General features: G+C 40.4%; 4 protein-coding genes across 5 annotated transcripts in view; 3 read left to right on the top strand and 1 right to left on the bottom strand.

Moving 5' to 3' along the window:
• Positions 1-13,198, bottom strand: part of scpep1 (serine carboxypeptidase 1) — a 46,016-nt gene extending 32,818 nt beyond the window's left edge. The window contains exons 1-13 of one of the 2 annotated variants that reach the window (XM_018693394.2): positions 13,114-13,198; positions 11,936-12,069; positions 10,757-10,846; positions 10,432-10,587; positions 9,537-9,611; positions 7,733-7,805; positions 5,988-6,025; positions 5,745-5,873; positions 5,125-5,209; positions 4,866-4,979; positions 4,613-4,750; positions 4,304-4,467; positions 2,898-3,545 (exon numbers count right to left, since the gene is read on the bottom strand). In XM_018693394.2, coding sequence (XP_018548910.2) covers positions 3,483-3,545; positions 4,304-4,467; positions 4,613-4,750; positions 4,866-4,979; positions 5,125-5,209; positions 5,745-5,873; positions 5,988-6,025; positions 7,733-7,805; positions 9,537-9,611; positions 10,432-10,587; positions 10,757-10,846; positions 11,936-12,069; positions 13,114-13,174 — 1,320 coding nt within the window. In that variant the 5' untranslated portion in view covers positions 13,175-13,198 and the 3' untranslated portion in view covers positions 2,898-3,482. Of the gene's footprint in view, positions 1-2,897; positions 3,546-4,303; positions 4,468-4,612; positions 4,751-4,865; positions 4,980-5,124; positions 5,210-5,744; positions 5,874-5,987; positions 6,026-7,732; positions 7,806-9,536; positions 9,612-10,431; positions 10,588-10,756; positions 10,847-11,935; positions 12,070-13,113 lie in introns of those variants that run through there. The other variant, XM_051073814.1, reaches the window with a different exon arrangement.
• Positions 1-22,116, top strand: part of LOC108898520 (coilin) — a 77,069-nt gene that overhangs the window by 21,728 nt on the left and 33,225 nt on the right. The window lies entirely within an intron of this gene.
• LOC108894784 (rab11 family-interacting protein 4A) overlaps positions 1-22,116 on the top strand; it is a 54,471-nt gene that overhangs the window by 13,258 nt on the left and 19,097 nt on the right. The gene's annotated exons all lie outside the window — the stretch shown is intronic.
• On the top strand, positions 13,921-21,413 carry LOC108894783 (coilin-like). Its single transcript, XM_018693387.2, is given in 8 exon segments — positions 13,921-14,257; positions 14,706-14,839; positions 14,842-15,680; positions 16,686-16,775; positions 17,702-17,749; positions 17,886-17,955; positions 18,104-18,192; positions 21,052-21,413. Coding segments are annotated over 8 exon segments (1,569 nt in total). The 5' UTR covers positions 13,921-14,006; the 3' UTR covers positions 21,100-21,413.

Below are 22,116 nucleotides of genomic sequence, written 5' to 3'. Positions count from 1 at the left end.
TACAGCCTCTCCTTGTAATGTCTAGAAAGGTTCAGGAGTGCATTACATGTGTGAAAACAGCTATGATGTCTTCAGCTTCCCCAAGCCTTTTCAAATATCCAAGTAAAGTATTTTTACTATTAGCAAACATTAGTAGGCTGAAGTTGTCTAGATACCTGTTAGTGCTTTTACACCCCCATATTACCTGGCCTGAGCCAAGCCATGAAATGCTTTAATAGTGATCAGTAAATCTGGTGAAGAGGCCTACCCTTGAATACAGTGAACTACAATAAGTCAATAAGACGTGATAAAATAAAAGCATGTCTGACCTTCTCAAGACCAGAGAGGGAGAGAGTAGAAGGGCCTGATTATTATATGTCAATAATATTCCATGTACGTGTAACACAAAAGCAGAGATATTGTGTTGCCGATGGAATATGATAAAGGGGCAGAGAAAATATCACAACCTTTGAGTGATGTGACAGACTGGAATTAAAATGTTCCTTTAATGACTCAGATCCATTTGGTCAGGACCTCTTCCTGGAGACATCAGATGTCAATCCAAGATGCTTTCTCTGGGGTTAAAATGAAAGAGTCTTTTTGTCCTCTTCTTGTCACTGTGTGCAGGTGTTTGCAGTTGGAGTCGTGTGGTTGTGCTCTTAAAGATATTTGTGTTAGCATCCAGCGGAATGGAGAGCCTCAGGACACACCTTTCAGCTGCAGGATGGGAGAGATCATGGTGAGACAATGGGAGACCATTGTGTTCAATGTGTTCTCTGCAATGTGCATTATTAGAGATGCAGATAAAAGATGCCAACCTGGATATAAATCCTAATTATTATTATTATTATTATTCATGTGTAGGATGCTTATTATGATGTGAATTTGAAATATTGAAGGTTTCTGAACTTTTTTTTCCTGTATTGACTTTTGACAAAGTGCTTATACTTCAGCTGACACTTAAAACTTTTTCACCTTTAAAAAAGAAAACAACTTCTTCATCTTTTAACTCCCACAACCTCCACTGTTCAGACACTAGCACACAGCAGTTTCAGTTTCTTTCAGTATATCTGTTTCCACAGCCACTTGCAACTGTAATTATTTTAGCTTTTTCAAATGTTTCAACTGTGGATTTTCAGCAGCAAGGTCCATAAATGCTCCTCATGAAACTTAGCCTCTTCTTACAAATGTAATACATGTACCTGATACTTCTTTACTTTCTAATCATTCTTGCCTGTTCACCTCTATGTCTTTCTCTACAAGCTCCAGGATGTAGCCAGTCTCCAGGTTCCGCCTGAGCTGGTCAAGGGTTTGTGCATTTATGATATAGTGTGGCTGCGTGGTGCTGGTACCTTGCCAGAGTCCACCTCTCCCTGCCTGCACCTCAACGCCACTCTGCGCTGGGACTACCAGATCAACCTCGTACGCTACTTCAGGGTGTACTGGAGACAACTGAGAGGCCCTGATCCCCGAATCCCCCCGGGCCAGCTGGTTCTGGTGGGACGGGCGTATTCTAATCTGTTCAGGGTAACAGAGCTGGCAGTGCCAGACCCTCCTGGATTACTGGAGCTGGTGGTGGAGCCAGTGATCATGAAGGGCTTCCCAGTCCCAGAGAGCCACTGGGGAAGAAGAAGCCTCAGCTACACAGACTTCACACAGTGATTTTAGTTAAATGTTAGCAGGCTGCTTCTTCTTGACTAATAAACGGTGCTGCAAACATGACGGATGTAAAACATGACATTTCCAAGTTGGAGCACCTCAGCAGCTGACAAGTTTTCTTCCTCACTTATTTGCTTTTGGCTCAACAAGTCAGGAAGACGGTTTTAAAGGCCCCTGTGATGGTTGTTGATAATATAGCTGAGCTATAGCTTTTATATCTAAAAGTCACAAAATTTGGGATTTGAGCGCGATGATCATGATACTGATCTTCTTGAATTATTCTTTGTTTTGTCTCCTGCTTATTAATTCAAGTTATTTCATACTAGATCACAAGTTCTAATGAGACGCAGTACAAAACATGAGAGAATATACAGGTATCAGGGAACTGTATCAGATAACAATTCTTTCCTCTTATGTCTAAAAATAGAATCTCAGGTCAGACTATACATTTTATACAGTAGAATTTTCCACAATATTCATGAAAACTTCATCATGATAATAACTTTATTTACAGAGCCCTTTTCAGAATCACAAGATTGAAGTGTTTTAACAAAAGTGTATGTGGAGCAATAAAAGAATAAAATGATTGAAAATAAATCAATAAAAGAAAAGAAAAGAAAATAAGCACAGTCAAGACGATCTTAGAGCCAAACATGAGCTAAAGTAAGTGTGTACAGGTTGGTCCAGAGCCACAGAGCTCAGTCAGCAACTGTAGCAAAAGTATGGTTGATTTTTGTCTTTATTCTGACAGCAGGGACCATGCCCTGGGATCTTGTGAGGGCTCATAAAGATGGAGATGCTCTTTAATGTAACTGGGGGCCTGCCCATGAATGGCTTGAAAAGTAATAAACACAATTTTAAAGTCTAAATTTCAAAGTCATAGCAGTGAAGGACAGGAGGCTAACAGAGGTTAGAAGCCCAGCTGCAGCAATTTGAACAGCCTGGACATGGTTAATGTGTTTTTGATTACTACCAGTAAAAAGAGTGTTACAGTAATCCAAGCTAGTGGAGATAAACAGATGTTTAATTGTTTTGGTGTTTTATCTTAGCATTATTTCTAAGATGGTAAAAACAAGACTGCACTGTCTTAGTGGTAGGTTGATTGTTATCAAATAGTACTCCTAGATTTTTTGTCTCAGGTTTAATGTTAGTCATGAAGTCAGTAAGATAAGCTAAGAATTTGGAAGTACAATGCTGTTGGCCAGTTTAGAGGAAATCAATCAGCTCACCGCATCGTAATGATAAAATACACTGCAACATGTCATCATCAGTTTATTTCACTTCAGTCAGTTTGTACTCAGATACAGTATTCACATCTACATGCAGATGAGACATTTCAGGTCATCATCTTAAAACCAGTCAGCCACACCAGGTGGATCATGGTAAAGGGAGTGAACACTTTAACATTTCTTCTCAGTTTAGATCAGTTTGATATTGAGGAATCAATCTCCATTTCATCTCTCATGGTTCTTTTTTTATGTAAACCTGCTAAAATTAAAGCTGAAACATGGCCCTTTAATGTAGTATCCATTATTTTATTTAAAATTGAATGTGTAGAAGCACAGAGCCAGAAGAACAACATGTACAACATGAACTACATGTACACTGTAAAATGTGTTGTCAGACTAAAAAACCCATGATACTGTGACTAAAGAATACTGTTCCTGAGAAGAGGCCAGCATTTACAAAAAAGTCTATTGCTGTCATGGCTGAAATTTACTCAGGCTGTCATAATCAAGGAGGACTGAGGTTTGTGATTTGGTCTAGCAGAAAGTGATTTATAAAAAGATCATGTGATCATGGTGATTGTCAGAGCCATTCCAGCTGGCATCAGAATGGGTGGATCAGACCTGCTGGGTGATCATCTTCATCATCTGCAAGGCCATAGCTCCCTGGTCTGAGGGAATCTGTCAAAACAGGAAACATAAGACAATATTTTTACTTTTGTTTTTACTTTAAGTTTTTAGTTAAAGAGTTGTCAATCTGCTGATCAGTAATTAAAACATCAGTGACATCATTAAAGGGTTGCGTCTCAATTCAAGGATCAGTTTTTGCGATGTTACTGAATTGTAATACAATCAAAATCTAAAGACAGACAGACAGAGATTTCTGGATTTACAGTAAATGCTTGCTATTTTGAATTGGATCTTGGTTAAGATCCTTGTCCTCCATACAGGGATGCTATATTTTTTAGTTAACATGTTAACTGTATGGCCCAGGTTCAAAACATTTTTCTATGCATTTGTTACATCCCCCTTCAATTTCACAAAATATGTGAAACCTATATCACTTTTGCACAAATGTTCCATCTTTGAGACTGAAGAGTTGAGACCTGCAAATGTCAGTGGGATGAAAAAGGTGCCATGAGGAAGATTTGCTCTGAGATTCACAGCTGTCAGTGTGTCACCACTGTTGCCGAGCAAATGAAGCTAAAGTGTGTGTAGTTTGGACGAGGTATCATTACTGTAGCTCAGTGAAACGAGGGCACAAACAAAGGGTTTCATCTGAGTTTGCATCACAAACGTGTTTGAGCGCTGTGATTTCAATCACAAGTGTGAAATCAATCTTTGAAAACTGGCTCATTGTAAAATGTTGACTTGATACTAGGGGTCTTGTATCAGTATTCCACATTACAGATATTTTACAGACTACACCAGTGTCTTACCATGTGACCAGCTCTGAGGATCCAATAGAAGGCAAAGTTCTTATAAGTCTTGTAAAAAGCTCCAGTGATGCCAGGGGAGATGGGGTCATCCAGGGCGGTCCACCTCAGTTTGTTAAATCCAGGTAGCCCCTCCCACTTCAGTTGCTTCACCCACAGCTCCTGACCTGTGACAAGAAGTACTGATTCATGTAGCAGAGCTGGGACTCCACTGAAATGTCATATCTGCATGGTTTACACTAGGGTAGCACTGACTCCTGGGCCACACAGCACTGCTCCTAGAGTTGAACAGAAGGTAATACACTAAGTTACCCATGGTGTCCACTATAAGATCCAGCTGTCCATTGTAGACAGTGACATTGACTCCAGCAGCCAGCAGTTGGTCCACTATGTCCACCACTGGCCTCATGAAGTCTCCTGCCATGTAGCTGAACACATCCTCTGCCTGGCCTGGACACACAGCAAGACAGGAGAGGGGACACTATGCATGAGGGAGGAGCAAAAAAAAGGTGGAAACATCTCTACAGGGGCAGAAAAGTGACAGTGACATGCTCAGAAACAGTACCTCCCCAGGTGACATTCTGAGGAATGATGCCCAGTTTCTTCCTGATTGGTCCATTCATCAGCTCACTCAGTGATTGGCTGTGGAGGGGTCGAATGTGGCGACGTGTCTGAAGAGCTGGTGGAAGGAGGAAAACATGAAGGACAAATGAGTGTGGACCCCTGAAAAGAAATGACATTTACACTACAAATAATACAGACACCTTGTTACATCATATTCACATTCTTGTGTGTGGATGCAATCATGTGGTACAATATCTTACCAATGAAGTTCTCTCCTGCTGAAGAGGTGAGTTTCTCATCTGGCTCCTGGGTGAGGATGTTGTAGAAGTTGACTCCGTTGGTGTTCTGACAGAAAACCAAAACAAGCCCATTACAACTTATGATCCCTGCACACACAGAATGTAGCACAGAAAAGAGCACACAAAATTAATTTCTCAGGATCAAAATCTTATATTTTCTATAAATTTCCATGGTAACAAATTATTTTCATGCTCATTTAATTGTCAACTTTCTTTGCATTTTATTACAAAGGTAATATTGACATTCTGGCATCAATAAAGTAAAAATGATGGTAAGCTTAGCTTAATATAATCCGTCCAACAAAATCTTTTATTTTGTAAGAGCATGGGATGTTTTTGAATTGCACGCTGGTCACTCAGTCGATAACTGAAATGGAGATTGGCCCTCGAGTCGTGTGTATTCATCTTTTGATGCTTCGCTGAACAAACTAGTTCACTTTAAACACTGGAGCAGCATATACAGCACATTAGAACGTTCAGTCCTTTGTATCTGCTGATTTTCTCTATAAATCAGCTGGCTGTATATGAAGAAGTGGACCTGTTTGTATCAAGCAGTGCAGATATTTCCTCTGTGTACTGACCTGCTCCACCACACTCTCAGTCATAGACCACAGCTCAGTGGCTTTCAGAAACTCTTGCTGCTCCACAGCTTTCTTCACCTCCTCCGCTGCATTGTTGACGTCTGCCAGGCCATAATCATCCAGCAGTGACTACAGAGCAGAGCGATCACAGTCAGTTCAAAGTTCAAGAGATCCGCCCCCCCCCCAAAAATATGACTTTACCAGATATTTTTTAACAGAAAAGTTTGCCTGTTTGTTACTTACAGTGGTGTAGAGGTATGGTCCCCATGTCATGACAGAGTCTGTGGATGAAGCACAAGTCCTACAGTAAATTAACAGGATAGAAACGTTGGATAAAGCTTTCTGTCTCTTTTAAAGAGGTTCTGATCAATGTAATATTGCTCAGTCTGGCTAATACACAGTGCCTTATTTGCTTCAACCTTAGGAAGGTCTTCAGCAGGTGATGAGCAGTGCCTAGTTTCCTTCAGACATGATGCTTAGAATTGAGGCCCAACAGTTTGATCTTGGATTCATCAGACTATAGAATCTTGGAGGGTCTGCCTGCTCAGGCCACTAGGGCCCACATGGTATGCGCTCTAACCATTCGGCTATGGGGGCGCCCCGGGAGATGGGTCTTAGTCAGAGTTTGGCCCAACTGCCAGCTTTAGGAAGAGTCCTGGCTGTTCCAAACTTCTTCCATTTTAAGAATAATGGAGGCGGATGTGCTCGTGGGAACCTTCAGTGCAGCATTTTTTGTAGTCTTACCCAGATCTGTGCCCCAACACAACCCTCTTAGGTGATTTCAAATCCGGTCCATTTAATACAGTTTTGTTTTTAGCCAAAACCTAAAATATATCTAATTCATCTGAAAAACAGAAATTAAACTAAAGAACCAACTGCAATAAAAATCAATAAACCCTTCATTATTGAGATGCTCTACCTTCCACTTTAAAATATTCAAAGGTAATCTGTTGGATTCACATCACACACCGTGGCAGTCCTGGACAGGTCCAAACAAATTTATTTTGTGTCATATGACCAAAGAATGTCTTTTTGTGTTCTTTGGTTAAGTTTTATATCTTTGTGCAGCTTTGGATGTCGTCCACACAGTCTGACTGTCCTTCTCACTGTCTGATCACTCACTGAAACTCCTTGTACCAAGTACCATTACCTGTCTGCATTCTGTTGGCTTTGTAAATAGGGAATAGTGGGTGACGTCATTATTCTGTCTATGGCTCTTACACCTGGAATACACCTATGGCTCTTCCCATACCTCCTAAGCACTGCTGCAACTGTGTTTCACCTTCTCTTCAGCAGCCTACTGTTGCTCTTGTACCTTGTACTATGGGCTTTCTTATTTGTTCACATAGATTCTTTACCATGTTGCATTGGACATAACCAATGCACCATTATAAACCCAGTACAAAACTGAGAAAGCTGTTCTTTAAGAATTCCAGGTGTAATATAGATTGGTGAGGTGATCACAGGTAAATTTGTTGCAGTGGTGGCTGGCATACTCACATTTTGTTGTATTGATGTACTTTGGGCCTTGCGTTTTCAATGCAGTCTATTAAACCTGTCTGTTCAAATATCCTACACTTACAAAATAATGCAATAATTGTAAAATGACACAGTTGTGAATCATTTTACGTTTTAGTGACATCGCAGAAAGGTGTAGTCATCGCAGAAAGGGGCATGCTCAACACATCTTGCTGAGCACAGTCTAACACATCACCATTTTTTGTTTTCTGGGAAATTCACCATGAATACATTGAGCTAAAAAATAAATAAATAAATATTCAGTTTTAAAGTGGGATTCCTGCCGCTCCCTACCCTCCTTGTATACATACTTAAAATCTACAAAAGGCCTTGCCATTGTGTGATATACATGGAATGTGTCTCTCAGTTAAGCATTATGACTGAGATGTGCAGCATTCTACCAGGTTTGTTTCTGATAAGAAATATGTGCTTAGGTTGAAATATAGGTGTAAAGACTGAATGATACTGACCTAGTGGGGAAATCCATGAGTCTCCAAGTGCCACACCAGCAAATTTGCATTTCACTGTTCCTTGTTCTATGGCCTGGACAGACAAGAGACACAGATTAGAACACATGCTTAAGTGGAAATTAACCTAAGGGTAGCACTAGAGATCATATTCTTTAGAAATCTTTCACTAGTAACTGTGAAAATCCATACCAAACTACAAACAGAAACCTAGTTACTGCATCTGGCTTTCAGTTTCAGGACTTTACTAATGACATTCTCTGAGTGTGCCTTGCCATGGACTGGTGATCTGTCCAGGGTGTACCCCACCTCTCACCCAATGTCAGCAGGGTTAGGCTCCAGCCCTCCCATGACCCTTAAGGATAAGCAGTATAGATAATGGATGGATGGATGGATGGATTTTGTGAGTGTTACTAAAGCAAGAAATGACAGTTAACCTGTTTTGACAATAATTATACACAAGGAAGAACAAGTAGCCAATTCCATCTTCTTGTCAGACAACTAAAACATTTTATACACTCCCATAAACCATAATATAGCACCTGTGTCACTATAACAGAACTAAAAGCTGCTGGGCCAGTTCTAGGTTTGAAGGAGCAGTTTGGTTGATCAAAAACAAAGCAAATAAAAAACAATAAAAGCCAATAAGATAAAAGAAAAGACAAAACAATAAAAGCCAACATCTCAAACTGTGTTAAAAACCCATTGAGGAAAAAATGTGTTTTAAGAGAGAATTTAAAAACAGGAATTGAGTCGGCCTGCAAAGACATTCCACAGCTTCAGGGCAGCGACCAAAAAAGCACAGTCACTTCTCGATTTCCTATTTGTCTCTGGGATGACTAACAGTGACTGATCAGTCATTCTGAGAGCACGTGAGGTCGGACAGATAATGTGGGGCCAGGCCATGAAGACATTTAAAAACAAAGAGTACTGGCACTTCTTAAAAGTCAAGCAGCAGCGTTCTAAATCAGCTGTAGGCGAGCAAGTGACTTCTTGCTAACCCCAACATAAAGTGCATTGCAGTAGTCTAAACGAATTGTGATAAAAGCATGGGTTAAAATCTCAAAGTGATGCAGAGAAAGAAATTGTTTAACTTTGGCTAATTGTCGCAATTGAAAAAAGCTGGACTTTAATCTGAGCATTGAATTCGAGATCACTGTCCAGTCTTACACCCAGGTTTGTTACTGTCTGTGTCAGATGCTGGCTTAAGGCCCCCAGATCAGTATGGGCTTTGGAGGCATCACTAGGCCCAAACATCACCTCAGTCTTTTTATCATTTAATTGCAGAAAATTAATTGATATCCATGCCTTGATTTCCACAATAGTTGGTTTGCAGAGTATGCTTTTTCTTGTTTTAGTGGCATAAAAATGGAAGGCGATGCCATGTTTTCTGAGAACTGAACCTAAGGGAAGTACTGGGAGAATAGAAGAGGGCCAAGTATGGAGCCCTGAAGCACTCTGCACGTCAGAGGAGCTGCATGAGACTCAGTGGCTCCCACACAAACACAAATACTCCTCTCTGTTAAGTAGGATCTGAACCAGGTCAGGTCTAGGGTTGGAAAGCCTAGTTTTGAGCAGAGCCACGGCATCTACTATCATTTTAGAGGTTGAGTTAAAGCGAAAGGATTGTGCCTCAACATCTGAATTGAAGCCCATCGATTCGGTTGGGCTGATCGCTGAGTTGAAGGCTGCGACATAACACAACACACACAACAAAGGTTTCACACTTTAAGTTGAGATTGCTCTGTTTTATTAGTTCAACAACTTAGGTTCAACAGGTTAAACCAGCAAAAAACAGTGAACTCACCTTGATGAGTTCTGAGGAGATAGCAGCTGCCATCTTCCCTCCATATGACTCAGAGAAGATGTAGAAGGGGACGCTCTGCAGAGAATAAAATTATAGTTCATATTTATCAGTTGCATCCTCAGTACTATATGGTGTGTGTGTATATATATGTAGAAGTTCACTTGGTCTCAAGGATAAACTAGTTAGATTTTGGTGGTCAAAGGTCAAAGTCACTGTGACCACACAAAACACAATTTAGGCCATAATTCAAGAATTCACATGCTAATGACTGGACTGGTTGGCAGATGCATACAGCTGGGAGGCTCTGTCTTTGTCTCCATCAACTCCTGAGAGAAATATGTGGCTCATCAGCTGCTAAATGCTCCACTATGTTCACCTCTTACTGTGGCTGTCTATGGCTTGGTAGTGAGCAGGTAGTGTAAAGCCAGTTTTTCGATCTTTTCCTCTAAGAGCAGCTGCCTTCTGTGGCCAAAAACAGTGCTATGATATTGGTGTAGAGTAAACCAAAATACCAAAATCTAGAATATACTAAAGCCAGCTGATAATTCTCTGTGGGTTCTTCACTACGAGCCACTCATTTCACATTGTCAGACTGTTTTCAAGCTGTCACCTGATACATTGTAGCCACTGTACACTGTTCAAGCTATTCCTGTACAAGATAGAACAATTCATTCAGCATGTTCGGAGCATTCAAACTGTTTAGTGTTTTATGCACAAGCTCAAGACATTTGTTAAATGAGATAATGGTACTGAAACGTGGGTTGCACCATTAAGATGCCTGTGGATCTTCTTTAAGTCGCCAGAGCTAACATGCTTAATGGGACTCCTGCGGAATACTATAACATCATGCTATAGTGAAACAAACTGGACTGTCGTAAGCTTCCAGCCAGCATACCTGGAACTCATCCTTCTCTGTGAAGAAGTGTCTGAGCAGCACCAGCATGTCTGAAGCCACCATGGCCACATTGGTAGCATAGCCATCAGGCCTCTCTGTGTAGCTGAAGCCAGTCCCCACAGGGTTGTCTACAAATAACACACTGGCTGCCTGTACCTGAAAGAACCAAACCACAAAATACATCAGCATGTTGACCTGTATTTTCTCATTATAACAGACATTACTTGTAACATTAATATAACACAATGCAGGGAATTGCTGATCACTAAACAGCTGGTTGAACAAAAGGACAATTACTTTAAAACCGTTAATGCAACCATCTTACCCAACTTGTCTTTCTGGGCTCTAAGTTCCTATTCAAAGGTCCAATCTCCTCAAAGTTCCCAAATCCACTTCCTGATCCTCCTGGTCCGCCCTAAAGAGACACAGACACATATCCTCATCATGTTCAAACATTAAGACCAGAGGTGCTATTTAACAGAGCAGCTGTATGCAGACGTTTGGCCACCCCTGGGCAAATTACACATTTAACAAGAAGTAAATACAACCTCTGCAGCAAACAGTCAGTAAAAAAAGAACCTTAACGTTTACTCTTTATTTCAGGTGTTCTTTTTAACAAATGCTTTTTGTCTGTCTGTCAAACAGCTCCCTTCTAACTTTATCTGTCTGCAGCACTTACACTACACACTGCACACTGACTGAGGGTGCTCTTCCATATAGATCCTGTTGATGCATCAAAGCTGTTCCATCACTCCTACATTAGCTAAACCTTCCTAAAGATTCTTTGCAGTCATATGGGGATTTTACTTTGCATTCCTAACCAGCACAGGTGCAGTTTTATTATTAAACTTCCAGATCTCGACTTCCACAGTTCCCCTTAACTGCCATTTCTTAATGACATGGAATTTTCAGGCTGGAAGCAATCTAATAACTTTTTATAGTCGCTCTGCTTTGTAGGCAACAACTAGCTTCATTTTCAGATCCCCAGGCCTTAGAGGTTCCTAATGCTAATTCTGTACCTGCCTTACAAGTCCTGATAAATCAATTAAGGCCTAACGAGTTAATGAAGTTCTGAGTGTTTTACAAGGGTGTCCAACTTTTACACGTCACGATTACCGTTTCATTTTTTCCTCTATTTCTTTACTTCATGAGATAAAAAGCAACAGTGAGTTGACGAGAAAGGCTCATTTTAATCCCTGTTTTGCTGCAGGAATGGTGAATGGAATTTTGGTATTGCATTTCTATAAAGTTGAGCTTGTGACAAACAGATGACCATGAAGAATGGTCAAAACTGAGGCAGCAGAACCAAAGATATGACAGACCCTTTACTGGGCATTAAAAAGAAAACCAACATTTCCAATAATACAACAAACTCCACACTCAAAATGTATAAAGTTGGCTTCATTATAAATTTGTAATCTCCAAAATTATTGGAAAATTATCCCAAGATTTTGTGATTTGTTGTGAGAGAGTGGTGGTGTGGTCCTTGAAGAAGATTTCCTACCTGCAGCCACATGACCAGAGGCAGGTCTGAGGCAGACGGGTTGTCAGCATAATAAAGCCACCAGAACATGTGGGCCCCGTCTCTCACTTCCACATAATTCCAGGCTTCTTTGCCAGCCAAAGGACTGGGGAGCCCTGCATAGGATTCAATTAAATGTGTTTTTTTGACCTGGTATTCAGTTACAGTGTTACTTAACAATTCTACTAAAGTATAACCAGTATAGGACCTATATAAAAACACAGGTTTAACAAACTCTGAGCCTAACAGGGAGAACATGCAAACTCCACACAGAAATGACCAGGGCGAAGTGCTAACAGTGCTAACTAACCCTGAGATTGGAAACTCTGATTTTTCAGCTAAAGACAGTTAGTTGAATCAACTCTGAATATGTTCACTCTGAGTGAAGGGGCAAACAAAGAGCATATTTGCCATTTTAATCCAGTTCACCCGGAGCTACTGAATTAAGGATCAAAATATTTTCTAAATGAGAGATTTTAGTCATTGATTCTTACTAAATTCACAAAAAACCTTGATGGGGACAGTGCTGGTGGCAGCAGAAGATGACACAGGTATGATTGTAACCTACAGTGCAAACCAGTAACAGCCTACTCATTTTTGTGATTTGCAGTTGAAAAAGCATCTCAGCTAAAACTGAGTGTATATTTTGGATGTCTGTTTTACCTGAAAGAAACACTGTTTGTAGCATATTTTACATATCACATATCATGTTATGATCAATGAAGGCGCTGACGCTAACAAAAATATGGCTTGAGTAACAAACTAACATTCAACCGGGATTTTCACTTAATGCGCTCCGATCTGTGCTAATATGGACTGTATGAGAGAGGAAATGGAACGTTGCGTCTGGCAGGAGAAGAGGAGTGAAAGAGAGAGGCTTTGATGGAAAACCCCGTAACGAACAGGTTAGGTTCAGTAAGTTCACAGTTTCATTATTTGTGTAGCTGTAACTGAAAACTCAAGAACTCAGGGTTAACACTTTCTGGAATACACACCAATTATAAATAGCTATTGTAAATGAACAGCATAATTGTTACTTCCGTTTTTGAGTCTGATAAATCAAGGCACACATAAAGTAATACGAATCTAATATTTGACTTGTGTGTCACTTTGGCTGACTAGAGCGCATTTAAACACTACATAGAAGCCATAACTCATACCTTTATTGACGACAATGGCGAATAAAAAACAAAAACTTGATGATGCTTCTACCAGTCCCATTGTTGGTGCCTCAGTGTACGAGTGGCTCTGTTCTGTACAGTTTTACTGTTACGAGTAATCACATGACCGCACCCGGAGTCAGCTGACCGACATCAACCCGCCCCCCCAATTCTCTATAATTTTATTTAACTTTGCTTTGTCTTATTGTGCACGTCAGTCACACCATACACATACAGTTAGGTTACAGGTTACCACTAGCTTAATAAAAGGAAGAAATACAAAGAAAAATATCTATTAAGTATTGAGAATTTTGTTTAAAAATGAAGCAAAAAAAATAAAGAAACAAATAAATTACTAATGTGATATATACAGTGATAACTACAGTTAAGTACAGTAAACGTTTGACTGACAACACAGTACAGTACATATTATACTGTACATACATACATACATAAATGTATGTCCTGCCTCCACCCCAACAGAGGGCAGTTGTGAATGAGTTGGCGTTAAAGAGAACAACAGTCAAGGTAAAATTGACTTTCAGTAAAGCACTTGTCTTTCAAAATAAAAGGCCAAAGGGCCAACGTTTTGGTTTTAACATAAATTTAAGCACTGACAGACTCTTCATGAATGTATCTGCTTCTCAATTTGAAGACCTGCTTGTCTGTTTGAAAAAAAATCCTTAGTGTGGTGTTACAAGCCTTGAAGTGTGTGTTGAAGGTTAAAGAGCACGACTCAAAGAGGAACACTATTACTCTTAACACTCTTATTTTGAAACAACCGACCGGAAGTATCGTCCCCTTTTTCTGGCGGAACAGCAGGGATGCGTTTGGCGCATGGATGTACGGTTTGGCGTAATTGATTTGGCGTTAGGTTTAGTTTTCTCGGTGTCATGGCTGCCAACAGTAACAGCTTCATTCGCGTGCGCTTACACTTTGATTACCCGCCGCCCGCTGTTGTTGATTGCCGGATGTGCTGGCTGCTCCTGGACTTGAATACATGTCGCGTGGTGGCGGATCTGGAAAGTATCATCAGAGAGAAGTTTGAGTTCAGCCCAAGAAGCATCCTAAACCTCTTCATTGAGGACTGCTACTTGCCGCACACAGAGCACATATTTGTGGTGCGGGACAACGACAGTGTCAGGTGCGCGTGCTTTGACTGCTTGTTGTATTGACAGTCATATCCTGCGACCTTTTCTAGGCTACACTGTGATAAGTGTGTTGGAGATGGCTTGGTCCCCAGGCTAAGGCCTGATGAATCTCAGTCCTGTAACCTGAGGATAGTTCATAACATAAAGGTGTTGCTGAAAGCTAAAGATGGGATTTCCTCTTGGGCCCAGGATGATTTAGATAATACATTTACAGACTATATATTTTAAAAAATGAGATATGTTACATTGAGCTGAGCTTAATTTGATGACTTACTTAAAGCTCAGAAAGCTACAGAGAAAGCTAGTAAGTCAACCTCACGCAAGAGTTTCTTTAATCAGATACTATTTCCAAGGTCAGTCAACACTGATATTGGCATCTGCCTCTGAGCAAGATGACGTAAAAAAGGTAGATTGTTTAAAAGATGTGTTCCTGTTTTCTAGGGTGAAGGTGGACTTTCTGGCTCCAGGCAATGGGCACAGCAGCTGTCCAGATACATCAAGTAAAAACTGCAGAAAGAGACAGAGACCCACAGAGGAGGATGGGCCAGGAGGAGATAGAGTGAGCATGGAATGGAAGGAAAAAAGAGGAAAAAAAGGAACAAGGAGTGGGAAGCCAAGCAGACTTCGGATGATGAGATGAAGAAGTCAAAAGAAAAGTGCACAGAGAAGAAGAGGAAGAAGGCAGAGAAAAATAGTCCTGCTGTTACCCCTAAACCTGCGTCTACTAAAAAGACCCCAGCTAGTATCAACCAGCCAGCTAAAGGCACCAAGAAACCCCCAGCAGCACAAACAAAAACACATAGTGTCTCCTCTTCAGATTCCAGTAGCAGCAGTAGTGAGGACGATGAAGCTCCCAAGAAGCTACCTGCCCCAAAACCAGCACCCAAAACACCCTTGTCCACCCCTGCTGCTTCCAAGGCACCTCAAAACACCAAACCTATCCAGACAAAACACCCTACCTCATCATCCTCTTCAGAAACGGACTGCTCCACTGATGAGGCGCCCAGCGAAAAAATCCCACCAAAAAACAAATCTTTAACCTCGACATCACCAAAAAATAGAATAGCTGAGAACTCAAAATCTCAGCAGGCTTCCTCTGTTCTGCAGTCCACAAACTGTGCACAGAAACAGGGTAGCAGTAAAAGTATCCCCCCTGATGACAAAGTTGTGGAGCCTTGTAACACAGACAGCGAAGAGGAGATTGAGCTGGTTATTCGAAAACCAGTGCTGCAGCCAGGACATGGTGTGGGTAGTCAGGCATCTTGGAGAGGCAGCAGCCGAGGGAGAACCAGACGTGGTGGTCCTGGAGCTAGGGGCAGGGGCGATGGTAGAGGGCACGCTGGCAGCTTTGAGTTCAGCCATAAGGAGCCGTCCTACCAGACTGATTCACTGGCCAATAAATCAGTAGTCTTCCAGGTCTGTCTGCATGTGTCTGCACCTACTTATACATGTCTGTTTTCATGACTGGAAAGTAGTGTAGTTACTGTAGGACACTATGAGTTTGACTTAATGCTTCAAATTAGTTCAGGATTTAACTGCCCTAACTGTATTTTAAGAGAAACTAATGCTAAGCTTGAGGAAGGTTTAGTTACTACACCTGTCAAGCTTTCTGTGCTCACATGACAAATATGTAGTTTTGTAATGACTTACCATTTATACAGGTGTACTTTTTAATGTTTCAAGTTGACTACTTTTAAAAGAGGAGCCTTGTAAATGTGGTCTTAAATATGCTAAAATAGGTTAAAGCTAGATGTACCATGTAATGTTTCCGCATCCTAAGCAGTTTGTGGTTTGTACAGTGGAAATGTGGAAATACTAAAACAGCATTGTTAATGTATTTGTAGAGTAATTAGTACTAGCATTTATACATATGAAAAAAACAGTGACATAAGTGCCTGTGTAGGTTACATGCTTGCTTTTCACATAGTATGTTTTCATTTTTGAGATCACAAGAGAAAAGGCCTGGCTGATGTGTTTGGAAAATGTATTGCTGTCTCAGTTAACGTTGACTGGGGTGGCTGTAGTGTGAACTTCCCCAAATTCAATGAAGATAAGGATAAAGCTGCAAAGGTTACCACACCCTTACCTTCCTCCTTAGCTTCAAGGACCAGCTTTCACACAGTGATGATCATACAGTTCATGAGCTAGCTGTGAACAAGGCCACCACCACCTCTACAGCCTCAGGTTTACTGCTGCACCTGTGTATTTGTGGGAGGGCTTTAGTGAACAGTCAGTTATGATAATGACATTTTAGAATGGTTTTAAGTCTTGCCTCTGTGACATTATTATTTTATTGGCAGTATAGTTACATAAGTTGTGTGTAAACATGGTCATTGTATTACATGTCCATTATGAAATACTGTGTATGAAAGGGGATCAGGATTAACAATCTCTTGGCCTCCTGCATGTGTCTGAATGCAGAATGGAGCAGAAAGTGCCCCCAAACTGGACTACAGCTCTATGCCCCTGCTAGCTGCCCCTCCACAGGTGGGTCAGAGGATTGCTTTCAAGGTAAGCCTACCCCTCTTAGTCATACGGAGTATCTGCTCTGTTTTTGACATTGTGCCTTTGTGCTAACCTGATGAGTTTTGTAGCCTTGGTTCTGCTGTTTAGTTTTGAACAAAAAAAAAATCCTCTCATTGAGCCACATATTTTCCCTCAGAGCCTCAGGGAGAAGCTGCTTTCAGTCATATAGAGGCATGTGAAATAATGAACATTTTTCATGTATTACTTTGTATTACACAAAGACACATTTTCTATGTTGATCTAAGTCATTTTGTATAATTTTCTGCCCCTGTCTGCATTTGCAGCTGACTGACACTGTCGCTCAGAGCTCCATCTGTATACAGTGAACAAACCTGCCTTTGCCCTCACATGTAATGTTACATACAGAAATCCACATTTTATATGTGCTGTAGAGGTTTAAGCAAAACACAACAGACATAACAAACAGCTAATCATAGAGAGAAACTGTTTTTTTCTAGAATGGATTACTGAAATTTACTGATGGAAACATGGGATTTCTCATGTTTTTCTTTGTTGGAGAAAAAGTACCTTAAACAATATATAGATTGATGGAAATAAATCCGTAAATCAGACATTTTTCAAGCAAAAATATGGACATTCACTAATTTAAGTTTCTCCAATGTGAGAATTTTCCCATTTTTAAATAGTTTTAAGTCTAATATCTTGGCTGAACATCTGGCTGTTAGACTGACAGTCAGAAGACAGTGGAAGATGTCACCTTAGGTTCTGGGAAATTGTGATGGGCATTTACCACATTTCCTAATAAAATGAATGAGTAAAATGAATTTACAAATAATTAATCAATAAGAATGTAATATGGAGACTTAAGTAACACCAGTGTTTAAAAACTGAACTTAGTTTCTAGTTGTGAGGTTCATTTCCTAACATTATACTCTTTTGTGTGTTCACAGCTGTTAGAGCTAGCTGAGAACTACACTCCAGAGATATCAGAATATAAGGTGAGTATAATAATTTCTGCTGCAGTAATCTAATATGACCATTGTCCACAAGCTGTTAGGTGGGACCTTGGAGATATCCTCTTAAGAAAGTCTTAACTGTTCATTCATACTGGAATCATGTCACTGTACATTCTAGGAGGGGAAGATTGTGAGCTTTGACCCAGTAACCAAACAGATGGAGCTGGAACTACTTCATGCTTCTCAAGGTAGGGATCAGGAGATTGAACACTTTCTAAATGCAAGTCATGGAATTTTAAATGTGATTTATTTAGCAGAAACAGAACAGATTGTACAATATTTTCTAGTTAATTAGACACATTTGTGATTATTTCTAACTTTCTGCTTCTCTCTCAGCTCCTGTGGAGCCTGGGAAGTTTGACCTGGTTTATCAGAACCCTGATGGCTCGGAGAGAATAGAGTACGCTGTGTGCAGAGGTGCTTGGGTAAGCCTTAGCATATATCACTTCTATTTATAAATAACCTTGACAACAGAAATTGTGAAAAGACATTCATAAAGTATTCACATTTTGTTATGTTGCAGCCTTATGCTACAATTTTAAAAAAATCCTCATCAATCTACCCACAATACCACATAATGAAACAGAATTTTAGATCCATCCATCCATCAATCATCCATACCACTTATCCTCTAAGGGTCACGGGGGGCTGGAGCTAATCCCAGCTGACATGGGGGGGGGGGGGTTACACCCTGGTCAGATCACCAGTCCATCACAAAGCCAACATATATAGACAAAACAACCATTCACCTATAGACAGTTTAGTCACCAATTAACCTGCATGTGTTTGGACTGTGGGACGAAGCTGTGGAGACACATGCACCGGGAGAACATGCAGACTCCACACAGTAGTGATGGTTGTCCTACTAGAGTCTAGAGTCTTGAACCTGCCACTTTCTTGCTGTGAGGTGACAGTGCTAACCACTGCAACAGCATGCCGTCCAGGATTCCACATTTTTTGTAAATGTATTAAAAAGGAGAAACTGAAATGTACTTAGACTGTTTGAAATTTAACACAGGTCTCTCCCATTTCCCTTGATCATCTCTGATCTGGGGTAGGCTACAAAAATATTTCTGCTACATTGAAGGTCCCCAAGAGCACAGCTGCCTCTATAAGTCTTAAATGGAAGATGGTTAGAACAACCAGGACTCTTACAAGAGCTGGCACCCAGCAAAACTGAAGGGTCAGGGGAGAAGGGCCTTGAAAACAGAGGTGACCAAGAACCCAATGATCTCTGTGGCAGAGCGCCAGAGATCCTGTGTGGAGATGGGAGAGACTCTAGTAGGACAAGCATCACTACAATCTGGGCTGTATGCAGGACTGGTCAGACGAAGCCTCTCCTCAGTGAAAGACACGCCTGGAGTTTTCAAAAAGCACCTAGATGAGGTAGATGAGAGTGGAGTTTGTGTGGCTAAAAACCAACACAGTGAGCTATAACAGGATGCGTAGGTGGGTGATAATTTTCTGTGGCTGTGTCTTCACATTCGCATATCACATATAGTCATGTGATCCATTGTTGATATCAAAATCCTTATTAGGGCAATTTAAAATTCTATGCAAACATATTTTCACACCTATTTTAATCTACATGGACATGACAACTTCTGCCAGAGTGGTTAAAGCAGTTTTGCTTTTGTTTCTTGTCCTTTTCTCAATAGTTTTAAGTAGGTGTGGTTCAGGTGGAAACTGTGATGTCATTTACACTTCTCATTTCCAACACTTTAGAAGGAACACCTGTACACCTGCTTATTCAGCGCAACATGTTGATGGCCTATTATAGCAGAAGACCAAATTAAATTCCACTCCTGTCAGAACAGAAATCTGTGGTTGCAGTGGGCACAGGCTCACCAAACCTGAACTTGCAAAACCTAGCCTAGTCTGAAGAGTATTGATTACTGCTGAGGCACGCAGATGTTAGACTCAGAATTTGGATTTCGCAAAGCAAAAGTCGTTTCAAAATGTGACTGACGACAAGCCAGCAACTTTTTGGGCAGCTTTGAACTGCATGTTTTTGAGGGGAGCTGCTCATATTTCTCAGTGAGGGTGTTCACATGTGGCTGTGGCTCTCTGGACTGATTGTGTTCAGGGTGAGGGGGGGGGGAGCAGCAGTACATTCAATCGACCAATCAGCAGCTAGACAGAGGCAGAAAATGACCTTGTAAATGTGCTGCGTAAAAAACGTTTCCCCATAGTTTTTCCTGGGACCTTCTCCATTTTTTGAAATTGTGAGGAGAAATTTAACATGACTATGGTTCTTTTTTCCCTTTTATCTGAATGTACAGTGTTTACTAGAGTGAGTTCATTCCAGTGTTTGTTTCTCTATTCATCATACCTCCTCAGACTATGTATAGCAGCCTGCATAAAACGTTTTTGAAATTAGAGGTAGATTTAGATGCATGTTGATGTGATGACAGCTTCTAGTCCAGACAGTTAGGTTTAGTTTATGTTAGGCTTTTTTATTTTAATTTGAAAAATGTGGATATACAGTATGTTAATATAGTAGTTTCATTGACTCGTGCAACTTAGCATGTGACATCATGTTGCAAAGTCAAACTTTCTGAGCTACTTTAGCTGCTTTTCTTGAGAGTTGGCAGCATTGGTTGTTTGCTTATGTTGACATATCCATTCAATCTTGATGACATAGATTAGCTGAGTGTCAAACTCTTAATACCTAATAACTAAGGATGTAATTTTTCCCCCCATAACTGTATCTTTGATGAAATATTAAAGACTTGTTACCATGTTTTCAGGGGCTTTGAGTAAAGGATAATACTGACAAGTTGTACATTTGTGATAGTAGTAGACTCCACAGAGGCAAAAAAGGCTATACCTTTTATTTTGTTCAGTCAGCACCTGTGCAAGCATGGCATCATAGAATTCATATGTCAACAACTTACATCATTTCCTCAAGTGCCTTATTAAATCACAACTGGTCCTGACAGATTGTATTGTGTTTATTCCCTGTCTGTATTGTTGACAGTAGACGGCCCTTACAGTGACAAAAGCAGTTAAACCCAAAGCCTTTCTTTTGTCTTCGAGCCCTGTCTTAGCCCTTTTCCTCTAGTCTGAGTTATCCCATTCACACAGTAATCTGCTTGTGTAATTACTCATCCAAACGAGAGAGGTGTGGGAACTGACAAAATCAGCTACATACTGTATGCTGAGAGTTTTATTTGTTGGCATTTGGCTGCTGTTTGTGGTGTGTTTTCCTCACACCCACACCTATCTTGTTTTAATCTTGGCTTAATAACAGTTTAAGTAACATCTTTACTTTTCTCCTGCAGGTGACAGAACGGTGGGACTCACTCCTTGAACCAAGGCTGGTCATTTAAATCTGACAGTGAATTTGTACATCCTGGTTTGGCAGGATGTATTTGCTTTTTAAAATGATTAATAATTTTAGGATCCTTTAGCTTATGCTCCAGTGCCTAAGTTAAGTTGGGAGTAACTTCTTCACATGGTGGAGTATGAGGATTGAATTGAATTTTTAAAAATAATTGTTGCATTTAAATTGGGTGTTAAAGATAAGATTCTGTTATTTTAATATGTAGATGGAATGAGTGTTTGTTTCCAGGACATTGTTTTATGTTTTGCACAGTGATGTGACTGTTTAAATCAATCTTGAATAAACTGGTTTTTAATAAAACTGTCTCCTTTGAGTACAAGGTAAATGCCTATTGTGTCATTCCAATGTAGAAATGTTCTGTCTTATGGAAGCCCATTTCTGCCGGGAAATAGAAATAGTAGCAATACTAGAAATAGATGTTAAAATGTAGAGTGAAAGTAGCAGTAGTCTAAAGATAAGATAAAGAGTGTGGTCTATACCTGCTCTATATGTACAGTGACTCGAGATAACTTCTGTTGTGAACCGGCGCTATATAAATAAAACTGACTTGACTTAAATAAAGATTAGATAAAGATTACTTGTCAGCAAACTGACTCCATAATGTCAGGTACACAGACATATCTGTTTGCTAATATTATCTATTTCTGTCTCCATAATCTACTGGTCATATCAGATCAAGTAAGGCTGACCTGGCAAAAACTGAACAAGTATGTGTTTTACAGGTTGTGAATGCAACTGTTCATTTGTTAGAAGAAAAATATGTTATTTCGTCTCTAAAAAAAAAAATCCATAGCCAAGTTTATAGTCACAGTCTTGACACGCTGTCTGTAATTTTGAACTACCATGAGTGTTTTCATCGTGAGAAAGGCGAAATTGGCAAGGTCTGGACATGTGGGGAGGAATGATAGGCTACCTGACTGGGAGAAAGATGCGGAAGCTGGAGCTGCCAGCAGAAGGAAAGGAGGAAGGCGAGAGAGAGGGGGGGGGCATAACGTGCCAGCAG

The sequence above is a fragment of the Lates calcarifer genome, linkage group LG11 (genome assembly GCF_001640805.2).
Source record: "Lates calcarifer isolate ASB-BC8 linkage group LG11, TLL_Latcal_v3, whole genome shotgun sequence".
Taxonomy (NCBI): domain Eukaryota; kingdom Metazoa; phylum Chordata; class Actinopteri; family Centropomidae; genus Lates; species Lates calcarifer.
Note: the sequence above shows the minus strand (reverse complement) of the source record. Positions and strands in the feature narration are given on the sequence as shown.